Raw genomic sequence first — 20,066 nt, 5'->3', positions numbered from 1 at the left:
GCTGGAGGTACTCCTGACTTGTTCAGCAGCTCCAGCAAGCCATCCCTGGCTTTGCTCTTGGAACACTCAGCTGCACCATTTGCTGCCTCGTCCTTGTTCCATGGGGCTTTTGCCTCTGCAGTGCTTACGAACACTCCTGCTGCCTCATCAACACAGCCATTCTGTACGACTGTTGTCAAGCCAGCAGCCATTGCCAAAGTAGTCTCCCCCTCACTCAGCATTTCTCCTCCTCTAACAGTAAAAGAAAAAAAATAAAAATTTAAAGGACCGCTACCAGGAAACTAAAATCTCCACCTCCCTCACGAAAAACCAGCAGCTGAAGAGACAGAGCTCAGTTCCAAAACTCCATGAGCACTTCCAAACCAGACTGAACCACCATCATCCAAAGCACATCCGCCCCTCCAAACAAAATCTACAGCCGCCGCCGACTCTCTCACTCTCTCTCCTTCAGTGGGATGCCATTCCACGGGAGAAATAGACGATGATCCAACGGCACTCAGCCATCCAGAACGCATATCCCCTGTATATCCTCCACATGTGACGGGTGGGCCTGTTGCCCGAGTCTGCTGTTTTGACTTGAACTTAAGCCACCTCCAAATCCCAAAGATAAGAAAACCACCCGGCCCTGCTTCCCTGCCCGGACATTAAATCTCGGCCTCGTAGGACTGTGTGCTGGATATTCTGCTTCAAACACCGCGTCTTTGTCTAACTTTGCCTTCCTGAAATCCTTCCACCATCCACAAATGAGTAGAAAAGAAAAGAAAAAAAAAAAGTCCGCCCGAGAGAGCCTCCGAAATACCTGCGTAGTGTCCCAATCCTGTCCGACTGACTGACTAGCCGTTCCTCGTTCCATCTACCACCATCTGACCCACGGATCGCACTGGACCTCCTCCAAATCCCATTGCTGTTTGATACTGCCCGACAAAGCCTGCCAAAGCGCTTCGCACGCTCTCCCCGTAAACGTCTGGATCCCCGTCCACCACCGCCGGCTCCCGCTGCTCCAGCTCCTCCTCCACCTCGGGCATCGCCTCCCCGTTGTCGATGAGGAAGTTCTGGAGCACGCACGACGCCGCCACGATGAACGGCAGCAGCTCGATGCTGTCCACCCGCTGCGTCGTCTTGAGCAGCTGCCACTGCTCCTTGAGCATCCCGAAAGCTCGACGCAGCGGCCGCATTGCATGCCTGTGTGCCTTGTTGAAGAGAGCAGTCAGATCGAAGCTCGAATCCTCGGGCTGGGAGTATGGAGTGATGAGCCACGGCTGCAAGTTGTAGGAGCGGTCTCCGAGAACGTAGCGAGGAATGAAAATGCCACCACCGAGGTCCAGCGGAGGTCCTTGGAGAAGTTCATGGCTCTCTCGAACTCGCGAGTAGAACCTCGTCTTGAGAAGGATGGCGGCGGGAGGGATGCATCCCGGCCAGCCCACCGAGATGTCGAGAAACCGCGAGCGAGAGTCCACCACCCCTTGCATCACGACGCTGTAGTTCCTGGTGTGATCGAAGTAGTCGATCCCCATTTCTCCCGGCGGCCTCTCCACGGCAAAGTTGGTGCAGCCAAGAGCTCCACAGCAGTGTGGCAATCCTACAGCGGCGAACTCGCCGGAGATGCTCGTCAATCTCTCGCTCGACGTCGGGAAATCGAACAGGTGGCCCAGCTTCTCCTCCAATCCCTTGCAAACGTCGTAGAAGGCCTTGGAGCAGCTGCCAGTGCTGATTCCAAACTTGCGAGCTACGACTTTGATGGTCGCGCCGTGAGCCAAGCGGTAGAGCGTCGCGGCCAGCTTTCGATCGGCGGGGATGTCAGCGGGCTCTTGTCTCTCGAGAACCGGGCCTAAAATCTCCAGCAGCCTCGCGAAACTGGCCCGAGACATCCGGAAGCTCGCCTTCCAGTGGACATCGTCACCGCTTTGGAAAACATCGTGAAACCGAGGAGGAGCGATCGTATCCCCCATCGCATGGACGGCCTTTCTCAGGCTCGACGAGGAAGAATGGAGCTGGCGATCATCGTCGCTGGCGATGGCCGGATCAGCAGCGGCGGCCGCGGCATCGCTCGCCGCCGTGAGCGAGAACATAGTCTGGAGCTTCGCGAGCGCGCTGCTGGTAGCCTGCATTGACGACTCCAGGGCGGCCGCAGCATTGCCGGGGAGAAGCACAAGCAAGCTGTGCTCATCCACGAATCGCTGGACAAGAACCACTGCCGTTGCCACTGCCGCTAGCACTACTGCTACCTCTTCGCGGCAGAGCTTGCCCTTGAGCCGTCGCGGGGCACCGCCAGAGCCATCGCCAGCGCCATCGCCGGCCATCACTCCCTCCAGCCCTAAAATGTTTCTCTAAAAGGTTTTCTACAAGGAAATGAAATCTATCTATCGCAAAACGAAACTTATTAAGCTTGTCAAACAAAGAAGAAAGAGTGTGAGAGAGATAGCGAAGAAAAACCATACCGGCGATCAGATCACTCCAAGGGAGAACAAGCTGCGCTGGTGGAGATCACAAACTTCGATCACTCGCGAGCTCGACGATTCACCGTAGCACTCGATGGTGTTGACGAAGTGATGCTTCTTGTCCAGCCCCGCCACCACGCAAATGGATCCGTCCACCACCGCCGCAGCACCGTGAGCTCTCGACCCAGCCAGTGGCTTGATCGTCTCCCACTTCCCAGCGCGAGGATCAAAGCGCTCCACATTCGCCAAGTAGTCGCAACCATCGTGGCCCCCGAGCACGTAGACTTTGTTGTTCCAGGCAGCCGACTGGAACCACAGCCGCTTGGAGCTCATCGGCGGAAGGCTCCTCCAGATGCCCTCGCGTGGATCAAACCGCTCGGCCGAGTCGAGGTAGAGGTTCCCGTCTGTTCCACCGAAAGCGTAGATCGATCCCTCCACCACCACCGGAGAGAATGCGCCTCGTCTCTCCATCATTGGGACCGAAGCCATCCATCCCACCTCCTGATCGAATGACTCCGTCTCCGAGAGGAAGGCAGTGTCGTTTCTACCACCGAGAGCAAAGATCCTGCTTCCAACCACGGCTCCTCCGTGGTATGCGCGAGCTTTGACCATCGGCTTGCTCACCACACTCCAGACGTTTTCTTCCGGATCATACTGCTCGGTCGAGGTCACGTTGGTCTCTCCAATGGTGCCTCCAAACACGTAGATCTTCCCACTCAAAACTCCGGCCGCGGAACACGATCGTGGTGCTAGCAGAGGCGCCGCCTGCCAAAGCTCGCCGGTACGCAGCACGAACTTGTCCACAGAGCGATCTTTCCCTTCGCCACTGGAGCCACCGATGAGATACAACGCCTGAAACGTGGCCAAGCGCTTCACCGCCGCCACCTCCGCCTTGAGCTCTTGGAGTTGCCCCGACAAGCTGATGCTCACGTTGGCAAGCTCCAAGTTCTTGGCTCGGACAGCATCCAGCTCCTTGAGACACTCCCCTTTCACTCTCAGCTCCTCCATCGTCTTGCCCAGCCGGATCTCGGTCTCACGCATCTCCGCCACAGCGTCGGAGCACAGCCGCAAGCTTTTATCCACCGCTTTCGCGACGGAAGGATCAAACTGCCCTCCGGAAGCTAGCATCAAGCTCCCCATGTCGGTAGGAATCGCGGCGCCAAAGATGATCTCTTGAGACGACGAGGAAGCCGAGACATTCTTCTCCTCGGGAGGATCGACAACCTTGAGCTTCTCGAGGATACGATCCAGCACTGTAGAATTGTCCTCGGAGTGGAGAGCCTCCTGGACCACGAGTTGTGCTGTAGGAACTGCCGGAACAATGTACTCTTGATCTGCATCACTGGAAGGTGGTGGCGGCGCTCGAGGACTCGGACTCGGAGGTGGCAAATTCTCGGACTTCACAGCTGCTGGCGGTGGTGGTGGTGGCGGCGCCGCTTGAGGAAGAACAGCCGGAGGAGGAGCTGCTACCACTTGCTTCCACGCCGTGGGAGCTCTGTTGCTTGGTGGCGGAGGAAGAGGAGGAGGAGCCACCACAGGGCTCTTCGAAGAAGATGCTACCTTTCCCTTGGTGAAGAGTCCCACAAGCTCGTGCATTTGCTTCCTGGTAAGCTCGAACATGAATCGCCCCGCGGAGACGTAGTTCTCCTTGATCACTCTCGAGAAAACCTTCTCCGGCAGTGGAGCGCACTGGATTTCCAGCCGGACACGAACCTGGCAGGGGTACTTCGTCGGCGCGCTACCGTTGGGGCTCCAGGCGTGAGGATCGATCGAGAGGGCGCCCCTGCCAGTGGCCGCGAAGACGCCGTGGAGCGATCGATCGTCGTAGTTGAACAAGAAGAGGGGCATCCCTGCGTCGATGTGCTGGACGTAGGCGATGTGTGGCCGCGGCAGTCCGAAAAGATTCTTCCTCAGGCACTCCTCCATCGTCTCGCCGTTGCAAACGAAGATCACCGCGCCAAGATCACGAGGATGGAGGCCGCGGTAATGGAATGCTGCGCCATTCCATGTCGAATCGACGAGGACCGTCTGAGTGTGGCGACCGGCGCCCATCCGTGCTCGATTGATTGATCCCTAGCACCTACATTTGCCTAGAATCCCTTACATTCGAAATATTTCAAACGTCTTTAGGGTTTATAAGGTTTTTGGATGTAGAGCGATGGCGGTCGGAGCTCCGTTCGTCTATGCCGGTAATGTCTCGTGTGCGCTCCTCGGCCGCTGTAGATTCCAGAGAAATCACGGCGCTAGGGCGATGGTGGAGCAGCCTGATGCCGCTCCAGAGGAGAAGAAGCCCAGGAAGAAGAATGCGGCCAAGAAATTGGCTTCCGAGGGCTCTGGGGCTCCCCGCCGGAAGAAATCTTCATCTTCTTCCGAGGCGGCAAGCAGTAGCGTTTCCCGGAGAAGAAATCCTCTCACAGGTAGTGGTACCGGACAGCATGAGGATTCTTTGATCCAAGCAGGCAAAGAGGATAGATTTCTATCTAGCAGTGGAGCTGCGGAGGTGGAGGTGGAAGCAGCAGAGTTTGAAGATCCAGAAGAGGTGGAGAAGAGGAAAAGTTTCTTCCGGAACCCAGCGCGAAGGCTATGGAAGAAACAGTTTCCATGGCTGGGAAGGGAGTTCGAGGAGACTTTCGTAAAGCCTAGGAACGAACCAAATCCTCTGGTTTGCTGCTTTGGCGAGGCGTACAAGGACTTCATTCCTTCCGTCCGGGTGTGCGTAAAGCAGATGGACGAAGATGCCTACTCTACGTGGAAAGGCTTGCAGTGGATGCCTCCGGAGTTCGCACGAAGCCCAGGGACATCGCCTGCCAATGTTGCTATCTCGATTGCTCGTCTCGCTGGGAAGGCAGCCTTCATTGGCAAACTTGGCAATGACGATCTCGGCAAGGAGCTTCTCGAGACTCTACGAGAAAACAAAGTCGAAACGAAGGGTGTGATAGTCGACCAGCTACGTTCCTCGTCTCTGTCACGGTGGAAGATTGAACGGCTTGGGAAGCGCAAACTATCCATGCAATGCCTACGCGAGAGCGCTGAAAACAACCTTGACATGTCCGAGGTTAACATGGACATTCTCAAGGAGGTAAGGCATTTGCTTTTGTTCTAGGTGTGAGACTCATGTTTTTTCTTGTCTCTCAGGCGAAACTTTTCCATTTCTCATCGATCAGCTTGACAACGGAAAAAATGTGCTCGACACTCATGTCCGCTATCGACGCTGCCCGAGGCTTTGGCTCGCTCATATTCTTTGATGTGAACTTCCCTCTTCCATTCTGGATATCACGAGAAGCGACGTGGGAAGCTATCGAGAAGGCGTGGACGAGCTCGGACATTATCAAAATCAACAAGGTGGAGCTTGAGTTCCTGATTGAAGACGAAGGCTTAGCGATGAGGCTTCTCGCTAAGGACTCCATAGCTTCATCATGGGAAGAATTTCAGGCCCGGAAAAATCAGCGGTTTGAGTACCACTACACCCTTGAGCAGATTGCTCCGATATGGCGTGACAACATCAAAATTCTCTTCGTCACGGATGGTACGTACAGGATTCATTACTATACTCCAAAGTTTCACGGCGACGTTGTTGGCACGGAAGATGTGATTGTCTCTGCTTTCAGCTGCGACAGAACAGGGTCTGGTGACACCATCTCTGCCGGTAAGTTATCCGCTCGTTGTGCTTGTATAGTTTTTATACTAACTACCATCGTGTTTTCCATTTCAGCGATTATCAGAAAGCTGGTGGCCCAGCCTGATATTTTCGAAGATCAGGACCGGCTTGAGAGGGCCTTGAGGTTCGTAGTTGCTGCGGGAGTTATATCTCAGTGGACTATCGGAGCTGTCCGAGGCCTTCCGACTGAAAGTGCAGCACAGAATCTCACAGAGCAGATGTTTCCGCTCACCCAGATTTAGGACCATCGCCGGCTCACGTGTGCAGCAGCAAAGATCGCAGCCAAGCCTCCACCCGTATCATGTCCGGTCTCTGCATGGGATCTCTCTGAATACACTTGAGAGCTGTCTGCTGGATCGTTCGTGCCTGACTCCCGTTGTACGACTTCTCCAACTTGGGATCCATAAGTCGTTTCAGCTTTTGCTTCAGCAAGGCCACGGGATTCAATGCCGCGACGTCCGTTTGTCCGGAGAGCAGCACGCAGAGTACAACTCCGAAGCTATAGACTTCGCTTTTGGTCGTCAAGGCCCCTCCAGAGGACACTTCTGGTGCAGCATAGCCTCGAGTATTTGTGATCATCTCGTCGGGGCGGAAAATCGGCATGGAAGTGAGCTTCACAAATCCGGTGTCCGCGATATAGGGGGTGCATGTCGGGGGTGAATCGTCAGTGGCTTCTTCCAGCAGGAGATGGACGTTTTCTGACCGGATATTCCCATGGAGAACCGCCGTCACCACACTGCTTGCTGGCCCATTACTCGTCGCCGCTGCTTCTCTCGAGTAGTGAAGCCTGGATAGGCCTCTCGCAACCAAGGCGGCAACTCGGCAGCGACAGCTCCAACTCAGGCTGGAATTTCTGAGCACGTCAGTGAGGCTCCTCAACTTCGGCATGAACAGTAGCAGATATGAGTGAGTGAGGCTGAAGCCCAGGAGCGGCAGGACGTTACATCTCCGAAGAGATCCAAGGTTGACAGTTTCCTGCCGGATTTCCGCGGATTCTAGGTGTGTAAGCAGGTCAACGGCCTTGGTGAGCTCCAGTTTCCGTATCGACACCTCCTGCATACTGTCGGGGCCAAGCCGCAAGCAGCCATGGAAGCTCACTCTACCGGGCTCCTGGAGCTCGAGGAGATTCACAGCGACGTCCTCCATTGCGAACTCCTGGAATTGGAACCACCATAGCTGTTGCTGCGCCTGGATCTCCAGCTCAAGAGCGGCGGCCGCGTCTTCTTCGTCGTCAGACTGACCGGGACTACCGCGTCTGGTAGTAAGTCGAGAAAGGAACAAACTTACCAGGACTGGTGGCACCAAGATTATGGATCCCAGTATGCTCACCGAAGCTGCCAGGTTCTTTGCGCCGCTGTGAGCAATTGTGGTCATGGCTACTGCGAAGGCTGCCACAAAGGAGATGAAGCAAGTTGCTATCATAGCCGCATCCTTGAGCCTGGTGGTGTTGCTGCTGCTGGTACTCGTGCTGCTGCCTCGCCTGACGCAACACCAGGGCATCCTTGATGGCAAAAGTGGTGAATTATTACCATATGATCCAGCTGCGCTTCTTCCTCAACTTGGAACCGGATGACTGCACACCCCCTTGCTCAGAGCTCTTCAAGAACAAGGGAATGAGGAGCTTTTGCAGCACGAAAAGCAGCCGCAGCAGTAGCAGCAGCAACAGCAGCGGTTGTGGCGAGCAGCAGGGAATTATGTGCAGATTGAGACATGAAAACAAACGCTGGTGACTTTCCTTGGGGAAGGGAAAACGATTTGTGGGGGAGTAGAGGGTATCTACGAGCTACAAAACAACTTGAATCAGTCAATCTGATAAGAGGTCGGCACACGGAAAATAAGAGGTTTGGGGGAAAGCAGGCAGGAAAGAAAAAGAGGTGCTCAGAAAGGACTGACTTTAGAGGACATCTATGCAATGCGGGGGCCAAGAATATGGTAATGCACGCAACACTGTTGAGCCTCACTCGGCCTTTTCCGTGTTGCTGGAGCGCGACCTCTTCTCTGGAAGAATCTCAAGCATTTCCAAGGTACGCTTTTTCTTTTGCCATTTGTCGGCGGTAAGCGCGAGGTTAACCAGTTTTCTTGGTTTCTTTTCCATTCGCTAGAGTTAGTCAGCTGCTCTCAAGTTTTTAAACTTCGTATCCGGCTTCTAACTCTTTCGCTATTCCTGCGCAGCTTGGTCAAAAGGCGCAAAGGTGGCAGGCATAAACTCCTCACGATCGATTATCCTGGCTCCACGTTCGCCGATTGCGACATGCCACCATTCTGCGCTTTGCGGTTGCGTTTGCGATTGCTGATGCAAACAAACAAAATACCGTAAGTTATAAGTTCCTAGACGTAACTTTGGTGGCCTGCGAACTAACTTATCTGCTTTTGTCTCGTCAGCTGATGAAGCGCTATATGCCTATGGCTTGCGCTGTTGTCAATAGCGCACACCAACGCAGAGGTGTGGAGGCTCGAGGTTTGAAATCTTCGTCACTGTTCAAGCGATGGGGGGCGATGTGGAAAATCTCAAACCTCGATCTTCCGCGCCCCATTGTACAAAGACTTCGGTTAGCTACGGTAAGAGATTTTGAGTCCTAGAGATCGTGTCATTGGCTTTTTTTTTTCCAGATTCTTTGCGAGAAAAAAAAAGAGAAGAAAGTCGTATGTAAAGCGGGACACACATGTACCCGAGAAGGAACGGATGAGTACGTCCTCGCCTTCTGAATTGGAGGTGAGCTGTTCACCGCTTATAGAAAAATCATATCATCGAAGTCAAGACATATAATCTGGGCTACAGGGAAGATTTTTGTTCTTGTCATCGTCCGTCGAGACACGCTCGTGGAAAAAAATTAACAGAACAGGGCCGGCGTGGCGGCTACGTCATGGTACGGAGAAACGCATCTGAGCCGTTGGCATCCTACGGCGACGATCACGCCGTACCACAGGTTTGAATGGAGAGGGGGATATTCGCCTCTATCATCCCTGTCCCATGGATGCGAATGGGAATTTGGAATGTCTTACAAATGGGAAGCTCGATTGTGTGATTTTGGAGGAAGAATCCATCGCATTTTATCAGCGATCATCGATTCGAGGCCGAGAGAGAGAGAGAGAGAGAGTGGGAGCTCCCTTTTTTGGCATGGAGCTAATAAATCGCAGCGTAGCGATAATTTTGTTAATTCCTGCTGTTTCGAGCCAGCGGACTGACACAACACACGCTCTCCTTTTACTGCTGCTGCTCTGCCCCTTCCAACAAGAAACAAAAATTCGCAGGCAGCAGCAACAAAAGTGAGAGATGAAAAAGGAGAAAAAAAGCAAAGCAAAGCATTCGAAAGAGCATGAGAAGCCCGAGAGAGCTCTCACTCTTTTCCCTTTTCCATTCCTTGTCTCGCTCGCTCGCCCAAGCGCAATTCGACTACGAAGATCGGGGAAGAATCACCGAATTTGGTGCGGGAATTTGAGTAAGCATTTCAGCTGTAGGCAGCCGCTCCAATCCCGATAGAAAACAGGGGAGCTCGATTCTCGAAACTCGAGCTCCAATTCCGATGGATTCGAGGGTCGCAGAGATGAGGGTAGGAATGCCGCTAGGCCCAACTGGTTGATTTGAGAGGATTTGGATGGAATCCCAGCGTTTGGGCCAAAACAAGAAGCTGGCAAGAATAGCACCTCAAATTGATCGAGGCTAGCTAGATTCAGAAAAATGCGGCATGGTGGTTGATGCGCGCCAGTGGAATCATTAATTCCCATCCAGAAGGTTAGATAGATTTAGATCCAGCAGTGGATCGGGTGGAAAGAAAATGGGATCCTCTTTGGGTGCTCTTGGGATCGGGCTGAGTGTAGTTTTCGTGGGATTCGTGCTCGTTTTGGTCGGCGAGCTCTACTATCTGGTTTGCTGGAAGAAGAGGAAGAATGTAGCTCACAGGATCATGGATAGGAGCAGCAATCAGCAGCAGGAAACATCGCTTCTCGAGGCACACAGCCAAGAACAGCGGTATCATCCACAAGAGCTGAATGAGCTCGATCGCCCTGACGAGGAACTGGAGCTGCGAGAGGTGAGCGTGATCGCCAATCGCCACCAATCCTTCCCGGGCGAGCTCGCGTCCACCAAGCTCTTCCCCGCCGTCGGCGACTACCTCATGGGTCCTCCTCGCTTCCTCTTCACAATCCGCGAGGAGACCAAGGAGGAGATCGAATCCGAGACGGTGACGATGCGATCCAGCCGCAATGCATCCTTGGATTTCGCCCTCATCCAGGGATTGGAGCAGCAGCAGCAGCCACCGGGGACGCCATCGCCCATCGCCACACCCTTCGTGACACCGCCCTCGTCGCCATCGCTCTTCTCCACGCCGCCCGCCACGCCATCGCCGACGCCATCCCCGGGCATCAAAGCCCTAGCGCGAGAACCGCCAATGCACTGCACGATCTTCATCCCCTCGCCCCAGGGCAACAAGCTGAGCCGCCGGCTGCACGCCACGTCACCCGCCACGTCGGCGTCGCGGACGACCATGATGATGCTGCTGCTCAACACGTCGCCACCCGGTACGCCGCCGGCGACACCGCCCGGCTCCGCGGTGTACCGCACGCCACCCACACACTTGTACTCCCCGCGATTCTTCTAGCGTCCACCTTTGCCCTAATTAGGGTAGTGTACAGCTGGCTTTATCCCGATAACGTGATCCACGTGTTCTGGGAATTCTATCCCTTCCAGTGGCTGTTCTAGTGATCCCGCAGCTATGGCGATGTGCGTGTGGCGGCCTCTTAGGTTAGAATATTGCGCCTCCTCCTCCTCCTCGTTCAAGCTCCAGCGCCTGGATCCGGCCGGCTGTGCCGATGGATCGCAGCAGCTCAGGGCAGTGCCGCGGAAGAAATGTAGGTTATCGATGCAATGCCGAGCGCAATGCGGTACTGGCGAGGTCAGTAACAATCATCGTTGTCAATCGCATTCTCATTTCGTTCTTTCTCTCGAATGACAGGGAGATGGCGATGGATTGTTGATGAAAGCTTTCCAAAAGTATGCCGTGTGTGTGGCACTGGCTGCTACGTTTGCGCTGCCCTTGAGGCCTCAGGTGGTCCATGCCTTTGCGAGAGGTCCTGCCGTGTCGGATGTGGCCGTTCTCATATCGGGTCCTCCGATCAAGGATCCTTCGGCGCTTTTGAGGTATGGACTGCCGATCAATAACAAGCCGATCAGGGAGGTCCAAAGATCTCTCGAGGACATAACCGAGAACTTGAAAGTTCCTGGGCCGAGAGCTCTTGACAGCGTTGAAAAGGTTTGGTTTTTGTTTCTCATTCTGTTTGCGTTCTAATGAGAATTCTGTGTGGCATAGAATGTGAGGCAAGCTGCTCGCGTCTTGAGCCAGAGCAAAGAGAAAATTCTTGCGGATGTTGCCGAAGCGAAAAAGAGCCATGCTGAGGGGCTACTAAGTTCTCTTGTGACGGGGCTCCAGGACTTTCAGACCGTGACAGACAAGGAGAGTGTGGCACCAAAGCAAACGGAACTTCTCAACATTGTCGGAGAGTAAGTGTCTGGCTGCGTGATATTGTTAGTGTCTCATGAGGAATACTTCTGGTATTGAATGCAGCTGGCGTTGGATTTCTGCAGTGTAGAGGAGGACATGGTGGCACAGTTCCCGTTTGAGGTCCCGGAGGAGTATGCCAGCAGACCACTCCTGAAGGGAAGAGCTACAGTGGAGATGAAAGTTAACGTGAAGGACAATCCCAACGTACAAAGCGTGGTGTTCCGGATAGTTGCCGATGGATACAACGCGCCGGTAACAGCGGGAAACTTCCTTGACTTGGTCGAGAGGCATTTCTACGATGGAATGGAAATCCAGCGAGGTATGACGTGATTGATCTTTTGTCAAGTGTTTAAAAACCATTGACTTCACTCCTTGTTTATTGCAGCGGATGGATTTGTTGTCCAGACGGGAGATCCTGCCGGACCAGCTGAAGGTTTTGTCGACCCAAGCACGGGAAAAGTAAGAACCATTCCTTTGGAAATTATGGTCGACGGAGACAAGGGGCCAATCTACGGAGCCACACTGGAGGTACACTTGCTGTTATTTTCAATGCCTTTAGCACCACTGTTTGTGTGTTTCTAGGAACTTGGACGATACAAGGCCAGAACAAAGCTGCCATTCAACGCGTTTGGCACGCTAGCCATGGCTCGCGACGTAAGAAAAACGGCCTCTTTATGTGTATTGAAGATTTTCTTTGTTTGCAGGAGTTTGAGAACGACTCGGCTTCCAGCCAGATATTTTGGCTATTGAAAGAAAGCGAGCTCACTCCGAGCAATGCCAACATACTAGACGGTCGCTACTCGGTCTTCGGCTACGTTGTCCAAAACCAAGAATATCTTGCAGACCTCAAAGTCGGTGATACAATCGAATCTATGAGAGTGACTTCCGGCATAGAGAACCTGGTGAATCCAAGCTACAAATCCTTGTAAACTTGTAAGCTTTTCTTCATGGATCTCAAGCCAGCAGCTTCTTCTTGTCTGTGTTTTTCGCTTCCAGAGCTCTCTCAAACTTGGGGGACTTCAAAAAATAATCTTTTGCGAGCTTGAGCGAAGCTAATTGTTGTCTACCTCTGGGTCAACCCAGCGGCCGTGATCCTTGATGAGTTGAATAAGAGCATCGGTTGCTTGATCCTTGGCAATACCACGCTTGACAACTTGCTGTAAAGAACGATGATTTAAACCAATGCTCCCACTATCCCTGGAGAAAATAACGTACCTTTCCTACGTATAAGTCAATCTTTCCTGGAGCACCTCCTACATAGCCGAAATCAGCGTCGGCCATCTCTCCAGGACCATTTACGATGCATCCCATGATCGCAATCTACAGCAAGAAAAGATTGTTATATCATCGACAAGGAGTGTGTGTGACTTACTGAAACTCCGGGTAAATGCGAAGTTTTCTCACGGATCTCTGCGCTCACGTCTTGAAGATCGAACAGAGTTCTTCCACAAGATGGACAGGACACATATTCCTGGAGGAGATGAAAGATATGAGAAAAACCAGGACTTCCAAGCTCATACTTACAGTTTTTGTGTTCCTCATTCGGCAGCCTTGAAGAAGTCCAAACGAAGTAGAACGAACAAAGTCAAAGTCTTGGTCGGCTGCATCCAGGAGTATTCCATCGCCCAGACCATCCACTAGCAAAGCTCCTGCTTCGCTTCCAGCCTTGATCACGAAATCATCCCTGAGAAAAAAGAATGCCATTAGGAATAAGGAAACAACAAAGAAAGAAACTTGTGTCGTACCTGCGAAGGCCTTGCTTGAATTCCAAGTTGTGGATAACTGGAAAGCTTAGAGAATTCGACTGGAGATACTCGAGCAACCTGCAAAAGGGCTTTCAAGTTAAGAAGAAGTTTAGTGCCGACTTGAAAATAAACCTTCGTGCGTTGTGGACATGGCTGACTGTCTCTTCATGTGGCGAGTTAAGCAGCAGCATTACCGCATCCACCGTTTTGAGCAGCTCCAGCAATTCCGATGGCTCATTTCCATGTACAATCACAGCAATACGGCTTCCTGAGCGAAAAAAAGAAACTTCATCAAAGAAAGAAAACAAACCAAAGGAAAACAAACCTTGAGGAAGCTGGTTGTGAGCACCGGACGCAACTTCTTCGAGTGTGACGAGAGCTATGGCGTGAGGAAGTGGTCTTTCAAGCTGCTGTGACAATGGAGTCAGTATTCCCATGCTTATGTCCACCAGCCTTTTGAGTGTAAGCCTCTGCAAAGATCAAGTTAGCGGTCACTGGCTGCAAGCTCAAAACCTTTTACGAACCGATGGCTTGTCGTCTAAAGCTGGAAGCTCCTTGAGCAGGATCGAATCAACAGTAGCAACGTCCTGTTTGATCAATAACTTTCAGCGAGAAACTCCACATGAACAGCAAGTAATCCAGTACCTTGTAAGGCATTCCTATGATAAGTTTCGTTGCGAGAGACCTGTAAAACTGCTCCGCATTCTGCCAAGACGATTGATATTGTGTCAGATAGAGCACAGAAAGTAAAGATTTTATATCAAACCTTGAGTTGATCCAGAGACACGGACATAAGAACAGATCCATCGCGATGCAACACGCCACGGTAGTCGACACTTTCTCCCTAAAGAGAGCCAATCAAAACGTAGAACATTAAATACATAAGCTTGAATAGACCAACCTCCTTTTGAAGCGGTAGCTGTCCACTTCTTCTCTGGAAATCAAAGTAGCGACGATGTTTCTCCTCGAATTGCTCCTGGAAAATGGAGTTGAGAAGCAGAGTAGCAAGAAGGAAAAGCTTCGTACTGGTGCTCCGAGTTGCAAAGACGATGCACGCATTCCCAGATTTGCAAGCCTTGTGCAGGGATCGATTTCTTCTTCCGGTGGCTCCGTGAGCGAAACACGAATAGTGTCACCAAGCCCGTCTTGTAGAAGAGCTCCAATTCCAATCGCGGATTTCATGCGGCCGTCTTCACCCTCGCCAGCTTCAGTGACTCCCAAGTGCAGTGGATAGTTCCATCCGTTTACGTACATTTCAGCCACCAGCAAACGATACGCTTGAACCATCACCACCGGATTGCTTGCTTTCATCGAGAAGAGGAAGTTGTGAAAGTCGAGCTTTCGACAAATCCGTGCAAACTCAAACGCTGATTCCACCTACAATGCAAACGAAGAGAAGATCAGTTATGAGAAAAGAAAAAGAAACTGAAGAATTACCATTCCTCTTGGTGAGTCGCCGTAGTAGCTCATGGTGCGGTCGGACAAGCTGCCGTGGTTCGTGCCAATTCTTATCGCTCGGCCATACTTCTTGCACTTCTCGACGAGAGGAGTAAAAACCTGCGGTCGGTTGTTACATAGCGATGTAAATTTCAATCGACAAGAACATATATGATTCACATACTGCTTCGATGTGTTCTAGCTCTTTCTGGTAATCGTCTTCCGTGTACTCGAGCGTCTCAAACTGTGCTCTTCGATCGGCTGGAAGATCGTCAAATGGTCATAAAGCCTCACTTAAACAAGAAACTCACCAAAGTTTCCGGGGTTGATGCGGATTTTATCGAAGCATTCGGCAACTCTGAGCGCAACCGATGGAGCAAAGTGGATATCTGCAACCAAGGGAATAGAATATCTGCAAATAAAAACAAAGATCATCACCAAAAACCGAACGAGCTAGAGAATCGGAAGTAAGTTTTCATACCCTTTCTTGACAAGAGTGTTTTTAATCTCGTAGCAACAGTCTGCTTCCTTTTTCCCTTGCACAGTGATTCGCACAATATCTGCGCCTCTATCAGCTATCTTCATAACCTGGATGAAAGAAAGATGTGAAAAGCTCGAAACTTTCTATTTGTTCTTTACCTGATCAACAGTTCCCAGAACATCTTTGGTATCAGTAGTGGTCATCGTTTGGACGCGAATTGGATGCTCGCTACCAACAGCGACGTTTCCAACCATCACAGTGCTAGTTTGTCGACGGATCGTTTTATGGACGGACTCACAGTACTTTTGCCTCGGCACTGAACGAAACAATCCATCCAAAACAGTCAGGAAAGAAAAGAAAGAAAAGAAGAAGAAGGAGAAGGAGAATGCTAGCTAGCTTGTTCCTTGTTCTAACTTTCAGCTAGAATCTTAATCTCACCTAGAAGAGGACTGTTCTGCGATGCCGGCTCCATCTCCACGACATCCTGAGCCATGCTCCGGGTGGTAATCCGACCTCGCCTTCTCAATCGGGCAGCGCTACCTCCCACTTTTGTGGGCGATTGCTTGAGGCAGCTGGGAGCCGATTCCATGCTCTTGAGGCCGCTCAGAGACGCTGGGATCGTGGTGGCCTGCCCCATTGCAGCTGTGGACGCCATAGCCCCGCCAATTCGCCCCAATGCGAGCTCGGATTCGATGAGCGCTAGCGACCCAAATGCTCACGGGATGGATTGATCGATGGATATCAATACCCCTTCTCTCTCGCTCGCTCGCTCTCACCTCCCAGCATTTGTGTCAACAGTTTGGGTTTAATTTGACTAACAAAAGGAGACCGTCGGATACCCGCCCCGCTCCAAACGGTCAAGATGCGCCAAATCGGTTTATCTACATCTCCGCCGTTGGCAGTCTCGGGACAGCGGCTCAGATGGCACGGGAATCAAAGGCTTGCATGGTCGTCGAGTTCTCGTATTTGTCGTCTTCGAATGGTTGTTACCGAGAAGAAAATTTCGTTGGCACAAAAGAATTGATCAAACTAAAGAGAACACATCAAAGAAATTCTTCGAGCACCATCAAAGTCACCACTATATGGTGATGAAAGAATAGGAGACAAGGATTGCTCGAATCACCAGTGAGACAATCTTTCGCTTGCTCTAATCCCCTGGAGCCCAAGAGTGTAAGAACAAGAAAGCCTTACACAAGTTTATAGCTAGCCAAAATGACCTTTCGAGACAGATCCAGTGATTCACCTGTATAAAAGAAACTCCCAGTTTGTGATCTTCACTCTGGCATCAAGAATGAAAGAAACGAGACTCATCAGCTTGCAAAGTTTGAAGGAAAAGGGAACGTAAAGAATAAATTGAATCTGCTTATTGTGAATGATACATTTACCAGTTTGCAAACTTCGCTGGAGGGACAAGGCGCCGTTTGGTGTCTCTCCAGCTATAAGCTAAAAAGTAGCAAGGTGTTGAGCAGACGAGATAGACGATCATCAAAGTGCCGATCATTGTACATTTCCTAAGCTTGTAGACGTTGTAGCAGTAGTGGTACACGGAGTGCTTTCACGCCCGGACTTGCATGACTTTGTTCTGGAGCTCGAGCGTGTCGGTGTGGTGTGGATCCACAGACAAGGCGGCCCGGCAGTCGCGGAGTGCTGCCGCAACATCACCCACGCATTCGTAAAAAGCTCCACGCAAGTGTAGTAACTGAAGGTCGGCCTTGAAGGCAATGGCTTTTGAAAGTTCTGCTATAGCTTCCTGTTCTCTGTGGTTATCCATCAACACTGCACAGGTGGAACTGAAATATTGAGAAACCAAAGCCTGTGCGAAAAAGATGAGGCTAACCTGCGGCTCGATATCTGTATGGATAGGTACGAAGCGGATCAATTTTCGTCACCATATTCAAGTCTGAAATGCCAATGTCCCGTTCGCAGTACTCGGAGCGTTTCTCATAAGCCGAGGCCTTGTTGCATGCTTTTTCTATCAGCTTCGTCATCTCATCGTAGGCGGACTTCCTGTCACCTTGGAGGAAGTGCACCCGTGCGAGGCCCTGATGTGCTCGTGTGTGACGGATCTTGAGGGCACTTACGTAGCAATCGGCAGCCAAGTCGAACTTGCCACAATCGACGTAGACACTTCCCAAGTTGTTTAACGCCTGAAAAAGTTTGAAGAGTGAGCAAGCTTTCACGAACTAAACATGGAAGGATTACCTGACCCTTCCGGAGTCCATCTGATGGACATCTCAATGCTTCTTCTAAAAGGTTTATAACCTTGGTTGACGATTCTGGATCCAGGCTAGTATCTGCCAACGCATAAGCTTTCAGGAAAAAGGCCTCAAACGACCGGTGAATGCTGATGGATTCTTCTGCTTTTTGCAAGGCTTCCTGCCGATGGCCGGTATCATATAAAATCCAGCCCTCGTACACTAGTCTTTCAGGAACGCTCGTCGTATGCTCCCGCGCAAGTCTCAAGCTCCGCATTGCAGCTTTCGGACAGCTTAATCTGTGCAACAGGCAGAGGTGTGAGTCCCAGAGAGCACAAGAAACATCGATAAAAATTACCTGAGCAGGAGAAGTGATTGCCTGAAGTAAAGAAGGCCTTTTCCAGGATCCGTTTCCAGCATTTGATGAACAACCGCAAGCGAGCCAATATCATCTACAGAAGACCACCTGTCATATAGCTGCATCCAGCAGTCTGCCTTTGTCCATTGGTCGACGTGCTCGCTCAAGAGCACCAAAAGTTGCGCTGCGCTAACACGACCAGTGTACATCATATAAGCTGGATCGAGAGTCAAAAGAGCTCGAATATCTCGCACTGCTCCGTCGTAGTCTTGCAGTGCAAGGCAGAAATAAATTCGTAGCTCTAAGCAATCAGGAGTCACCTTGAAGCATAAAACCCGATTGATCTCTGCTATAGCTTCCACCACTTTGTGATCGTCCATCAAGGCAGCAGCTCGGTACTTATAAGGATATGTCAATGTCGGATCGAGCTCGGTTGCCTTGTCGAGATCGGCCATCTTCATTTTCCCGCTGCCGTATAGAGATCTTTCCTGGTACATCCAGCCACAAGCCTTGTAGCAAGTTATCAAGCAGGTAGTCTCTTTGAAAGCAGCCTGTTTGTCCCCACACTTCAACTTTACTCTGGCGATCCCAGCGCAAGAGTAGGCATGGCCTTCTTCAGCAGCCGCTTGGAAGAACTCGAGTGCTTCCTTGTATTGCTTCCTGGCCAGCATCACGCAGCCCTGCTGGTGATACACTAGAGCTCTCTGCCGAAATGACGACGCACAATCCCTGAGCTGACAGAGAAGGCTGGCGGAGAGTTGAGAGCTGATATCGTCTTCCATAGCCACCTGGCTCAGTAGAGCGTACAACGCAAAAGACGAGTGCCCCACTGCGATAAATCTCTTCCTAGACTCCGCGTTGCAGAAATGTTTCGAGACGTTCGGATTCCGCAAAGATAAAGGCAGCTCCCTTAGAAAAACTTGCAAGCATGTAGCAACAAGTACCTGTGCAGTTTCCTCCAATCCATAGTCGACGAACGCTATAGCATCGTCCAGGTTGTGTATAAGAGCTGCTAAGCTTTGGTCGCAAGCAACTTTCATCCTCTCGCAAAAAAACCTGTTTGAAAACGACAGAACTTCCAAAATAATCTTAGGCGGCAGTCGACCCAGCGTCCCTGTCTTGCTGAAAGTATCCACCACTTTCATCCCCACAACCGAAATGCCATTCTCGGAAAACTGAATGGCACGAGTCTGAGATTCCGTGAAGCAGCCATTTAGCATTGCGTAAAACGGGGCTGATAATGCTGCAATCTTTTGCCTGTTGCAGTGGACCCGCTCTGATCCGAAGAGAAAAACGATATCGTCGTCATGTGAGCCAGACGTTGAGCAAGCTTGCAGCAGATCATCCGCACCCTCCAGTTGTGGAAGATCTAGCTTGCCAACGCCGCAGCAGTCGGCTGACTTGCTATCCAGCTCTTCCTCTCGTCTTTCATACTTTAACCATGACGCGTACACAAGCTTCTCGTGAGTTGACGTCGCGTGCTGCCAGGCTGATCGGAGGCTTCGCCGGAGCAGCTTGAGCTCACCCAAGCCTCTGAAAACAAACGACTGCTCCAAGTAGAGTCTGGACTTGTCATGATCGGGCGAAACTTCTAGCTCTTGGTGGACTTGGCCGAGAGTGTCGACGTAGTCCACGGGCTTGTAATACGGTTGAATGGGAGGATCCGCTAACTGAGAAACGGACAATCTGGAAAACGAAAAAAGCATCAGATAGGCAGAACAAGCAAGGGAAAATTCTATCTTTTTTTTTTCCTTAGTGCGTTGCTTGCTTACCCGCTATATGAACAGGACTCTCCATCCGCCTTAGAGCCGGCCTTGAGAGGCAATCTGGGGTCGAATGTGGCCTTATCCACGCAAACATCCGCATGGACCTGGCTGCTCCGGCAGGAATCCATAATACCCAGGGATTTCATCACTCAGCGAAACACTACATTTCTCTTGGCTATGGTTTCTTCCAAGCGCGGGCGATTCGCGAGAATACCAATCGCCTGCGCATTCACACCAAAATCCAGCGCATTCCCCCTGCGAATTACCTCACAATCGCGCGCGCGCTCGATTTCATTGCTCTAATTGCTGGCGGTGCCAGAACCCGGTGATCTGTGACGCGCTGCCGGCGCTCCGCGATCTAGTCGATCGATCAGCGCCACAGAAAACCCTAGAAACCAAACGGACAGCAACAGCGTAACCTAGTCTACAAATTTACTGCAACGGGTCAAACAATGATGGACACACCCAGATATCACCACTTGTCTGACAC

General features: G+C 51.5%; 7 protein-coding genes across 9 annotated transcripts; 2 read left to right on the top strand and 5 right to left on the bottom strand.

Moving 5' to 3' along the window:
- Positions 1-238: 238 nt before the first annotated feature.
- Positions 239-2,307, bottom strand: LOC112341072 (protein ANTAGONIST OF LIKE HETEROCHROMATIN PROTEIN 1-like). 2 transcript variants are annotated; one of them, XM_024660531.1, is made up of 2 exons: positions 800-2,307; positions 239-727 (listed from the first exon to the last, which is right to left on the bottom strand). In XM_024660531.1, exon 1 carries the CDS (start codon positions 2,298-2,300, stop codon positions 834-836), a length of 1,467 nt encoding a protein of 488 aa, XP_024516299.1. In that variant the 5' UTR covers positions 2,301-2,307; the 3' UTR covers positions 239-727; positions 800-833. The 2 variants fall into 2 exon arrangements, with proteins under 2 accessions (XP_024516299.1, XP_024516300.1); XM_024660532.1 differs by having other exon boundaries at positions 239-719.
- Positions 2,308-2,444: 137 nt separating this feature from the next.
- LOC112341080 lies at positions 2,445-4,490 on the bottom strand. Its single transcript, XM_024660551.1, has one exon. The coding sequence runs from the start codon at positions 4,488-4,490 to the stop codon at positions 2,445-2,447; it is 2,046 nt and encodes a 681-aa protein (XP_024516319.1).
- A 96-nt stretch (positions 4,491-4,586) lies between these two features.
- On the top strand, positions 4,587-6,452 carry LOC9660440 (fructokinase-like 1, chloroplastic). Of its 2 annotated transcripts, XM_002986695.2 has the most exons (3): positions 4,587-5,517; positions 5,574-6,084; positions 6,151-6,452. In XM_002986695.2, the coding sequence occupies exons 1-3, from the start codon at positions 4,597-4,599 to the stop codon at positions 6,336-6,338; spliced, it is 1,620 nt and encodes a 539-aa protein (XP_002986741.2). In that variant the 5' UTR covers positions 4,587-4,596; the 3' UTR covers positions 6,339-6,452. The 2 variants fall into 2 exon arrangements, with proteins under 2 accessions (XP_002986741.2, XP_024516285.1); XM_024660517.1 differs by having other exon boundaries at positions 5,574-6,452.
- On the bottom strand, positions 6,352-7,470 carry LOC9662586 (probable serine/threonine-protein kinase PBL15). The gene has a single exon (XM_002986638.2). The coding sequence runs from the start codon at positions 7,468-7,470 to the stop codon at positions 6,352-6,354; it is 1,119 nt and encodes a 372-aa protein (XP_002986684.2).
- A 3,315-nt stretch (positions 7,471-10,785) lies between these two features.
- LOC112341070 (peptidyl-prolyl cis-trans isomerase CYP38, chloroplastic-like) lies at positions 10,786-12,637 on the top strand. Its single transcript, XM_024660518.1, has 7 exons — positions 10,786-10,988; positions 11,049-11,345; positions 11,403-11,593; positions 11,678-11,913; positions 11,980-12,122; positions 12,177-12,248; positions 12,299-12,637. Exons 1-7 carry the CDS (start codon positions 10,809-10,811, stop codon positions 12,521-12,523), a joined length of 1,344 nt encoding a protein of 447 aa, XP_024516286.1. The 5' UTR covers positions 10,786-10,808; the 3' UTR covers positions 12,524-12,637.
- LOC9660438 (4-hydroxy-3-methylbut-2-en-1-yl diphosphate synthase (ferredoxin), chloroplastic) lies at positions 12,250-16,053 on the bottom strand. The gene is made up of 18 exons (XM_002986637.2): positions 15,696-16,053; positions 15,416-15,573; positions 15,258-15,364; positions 15,088-15,188; positions 14,961-15,037; positions 14,777-14,896; positions 14,366-14,716; positions 14,241-14,315; positions 14,106-14,183; positions 13,985-14,044; positions 13,864-13,926; positions 13,665-13,809; positions 13,472-13,607; positions 13,340-13,417; positions 13,119-13,278; positions 12,967-13,065; positions 12,810-12,914; positions 12,250-12,751 (listed from the first exon to the last, which is right to left on the bottom strand). Exons 1-18 carry the CDS (start codon positions 15,910-15,912, stop codon positions 12,647-12,649), a joined length of 2,235 nt encoding a protein of 744 aa, XP_002986683.2. The 5' UTR covers positions 15,913-16,053; the 3' UTR covers positions 12,250-12,646.
- A 534-nt stretch (positions 16,054-16,587) lies between these two features.
- On the bottom strand, positions 16,588-20,006 carry LOC9660437 (ethylene-overproduction protein 1). Its single transcript, XM_002986636.2, has 5 exons — positions 19,583-20,006; positions 17,811-19,496; positions 17,460-17,751; positions 17,095-17,404; positions 16,588-17,033 (listed from the first exon to the last, which is right to left on the bottom strand). Exons 1-5 carry the CDS (start codon positions 19,720-19,722, stop codon positions 16,813-16,815), a joined length of 2,649 nt encoding a protein of 882 aa, XP_002986682.2. The 5' UTR covers positions 19,723-20,006; the 3' UTR covers positions 16,588-16,812.
- Between the last annotated feature and the right edge of the window lie 60 nt (positions 20,007-20,066).

The sequence above is a fragment of the Selaginella moellendorffii genome, unplaced genomic scaffold (genome assembly GCF_000143415.4).
Source record: "Selaginella moellendorffii unplaced genomic scaffold, v1.0 SELMOscaffold_75, whole genome shotgun sequence".
Taxonomy (NCBI): Eukaryota; Viridiplantae; Streptophyta; class Lycopodiopsida; order Selaginellales; family Selaginellaceae; genus Selaginella; species Selaginella moellendorffii.
The sequence above is the reverse complement of the archived record's forward strand: the minus strand, read 5'-3'. Positions and strand labels throughout refer to the sequence as shown.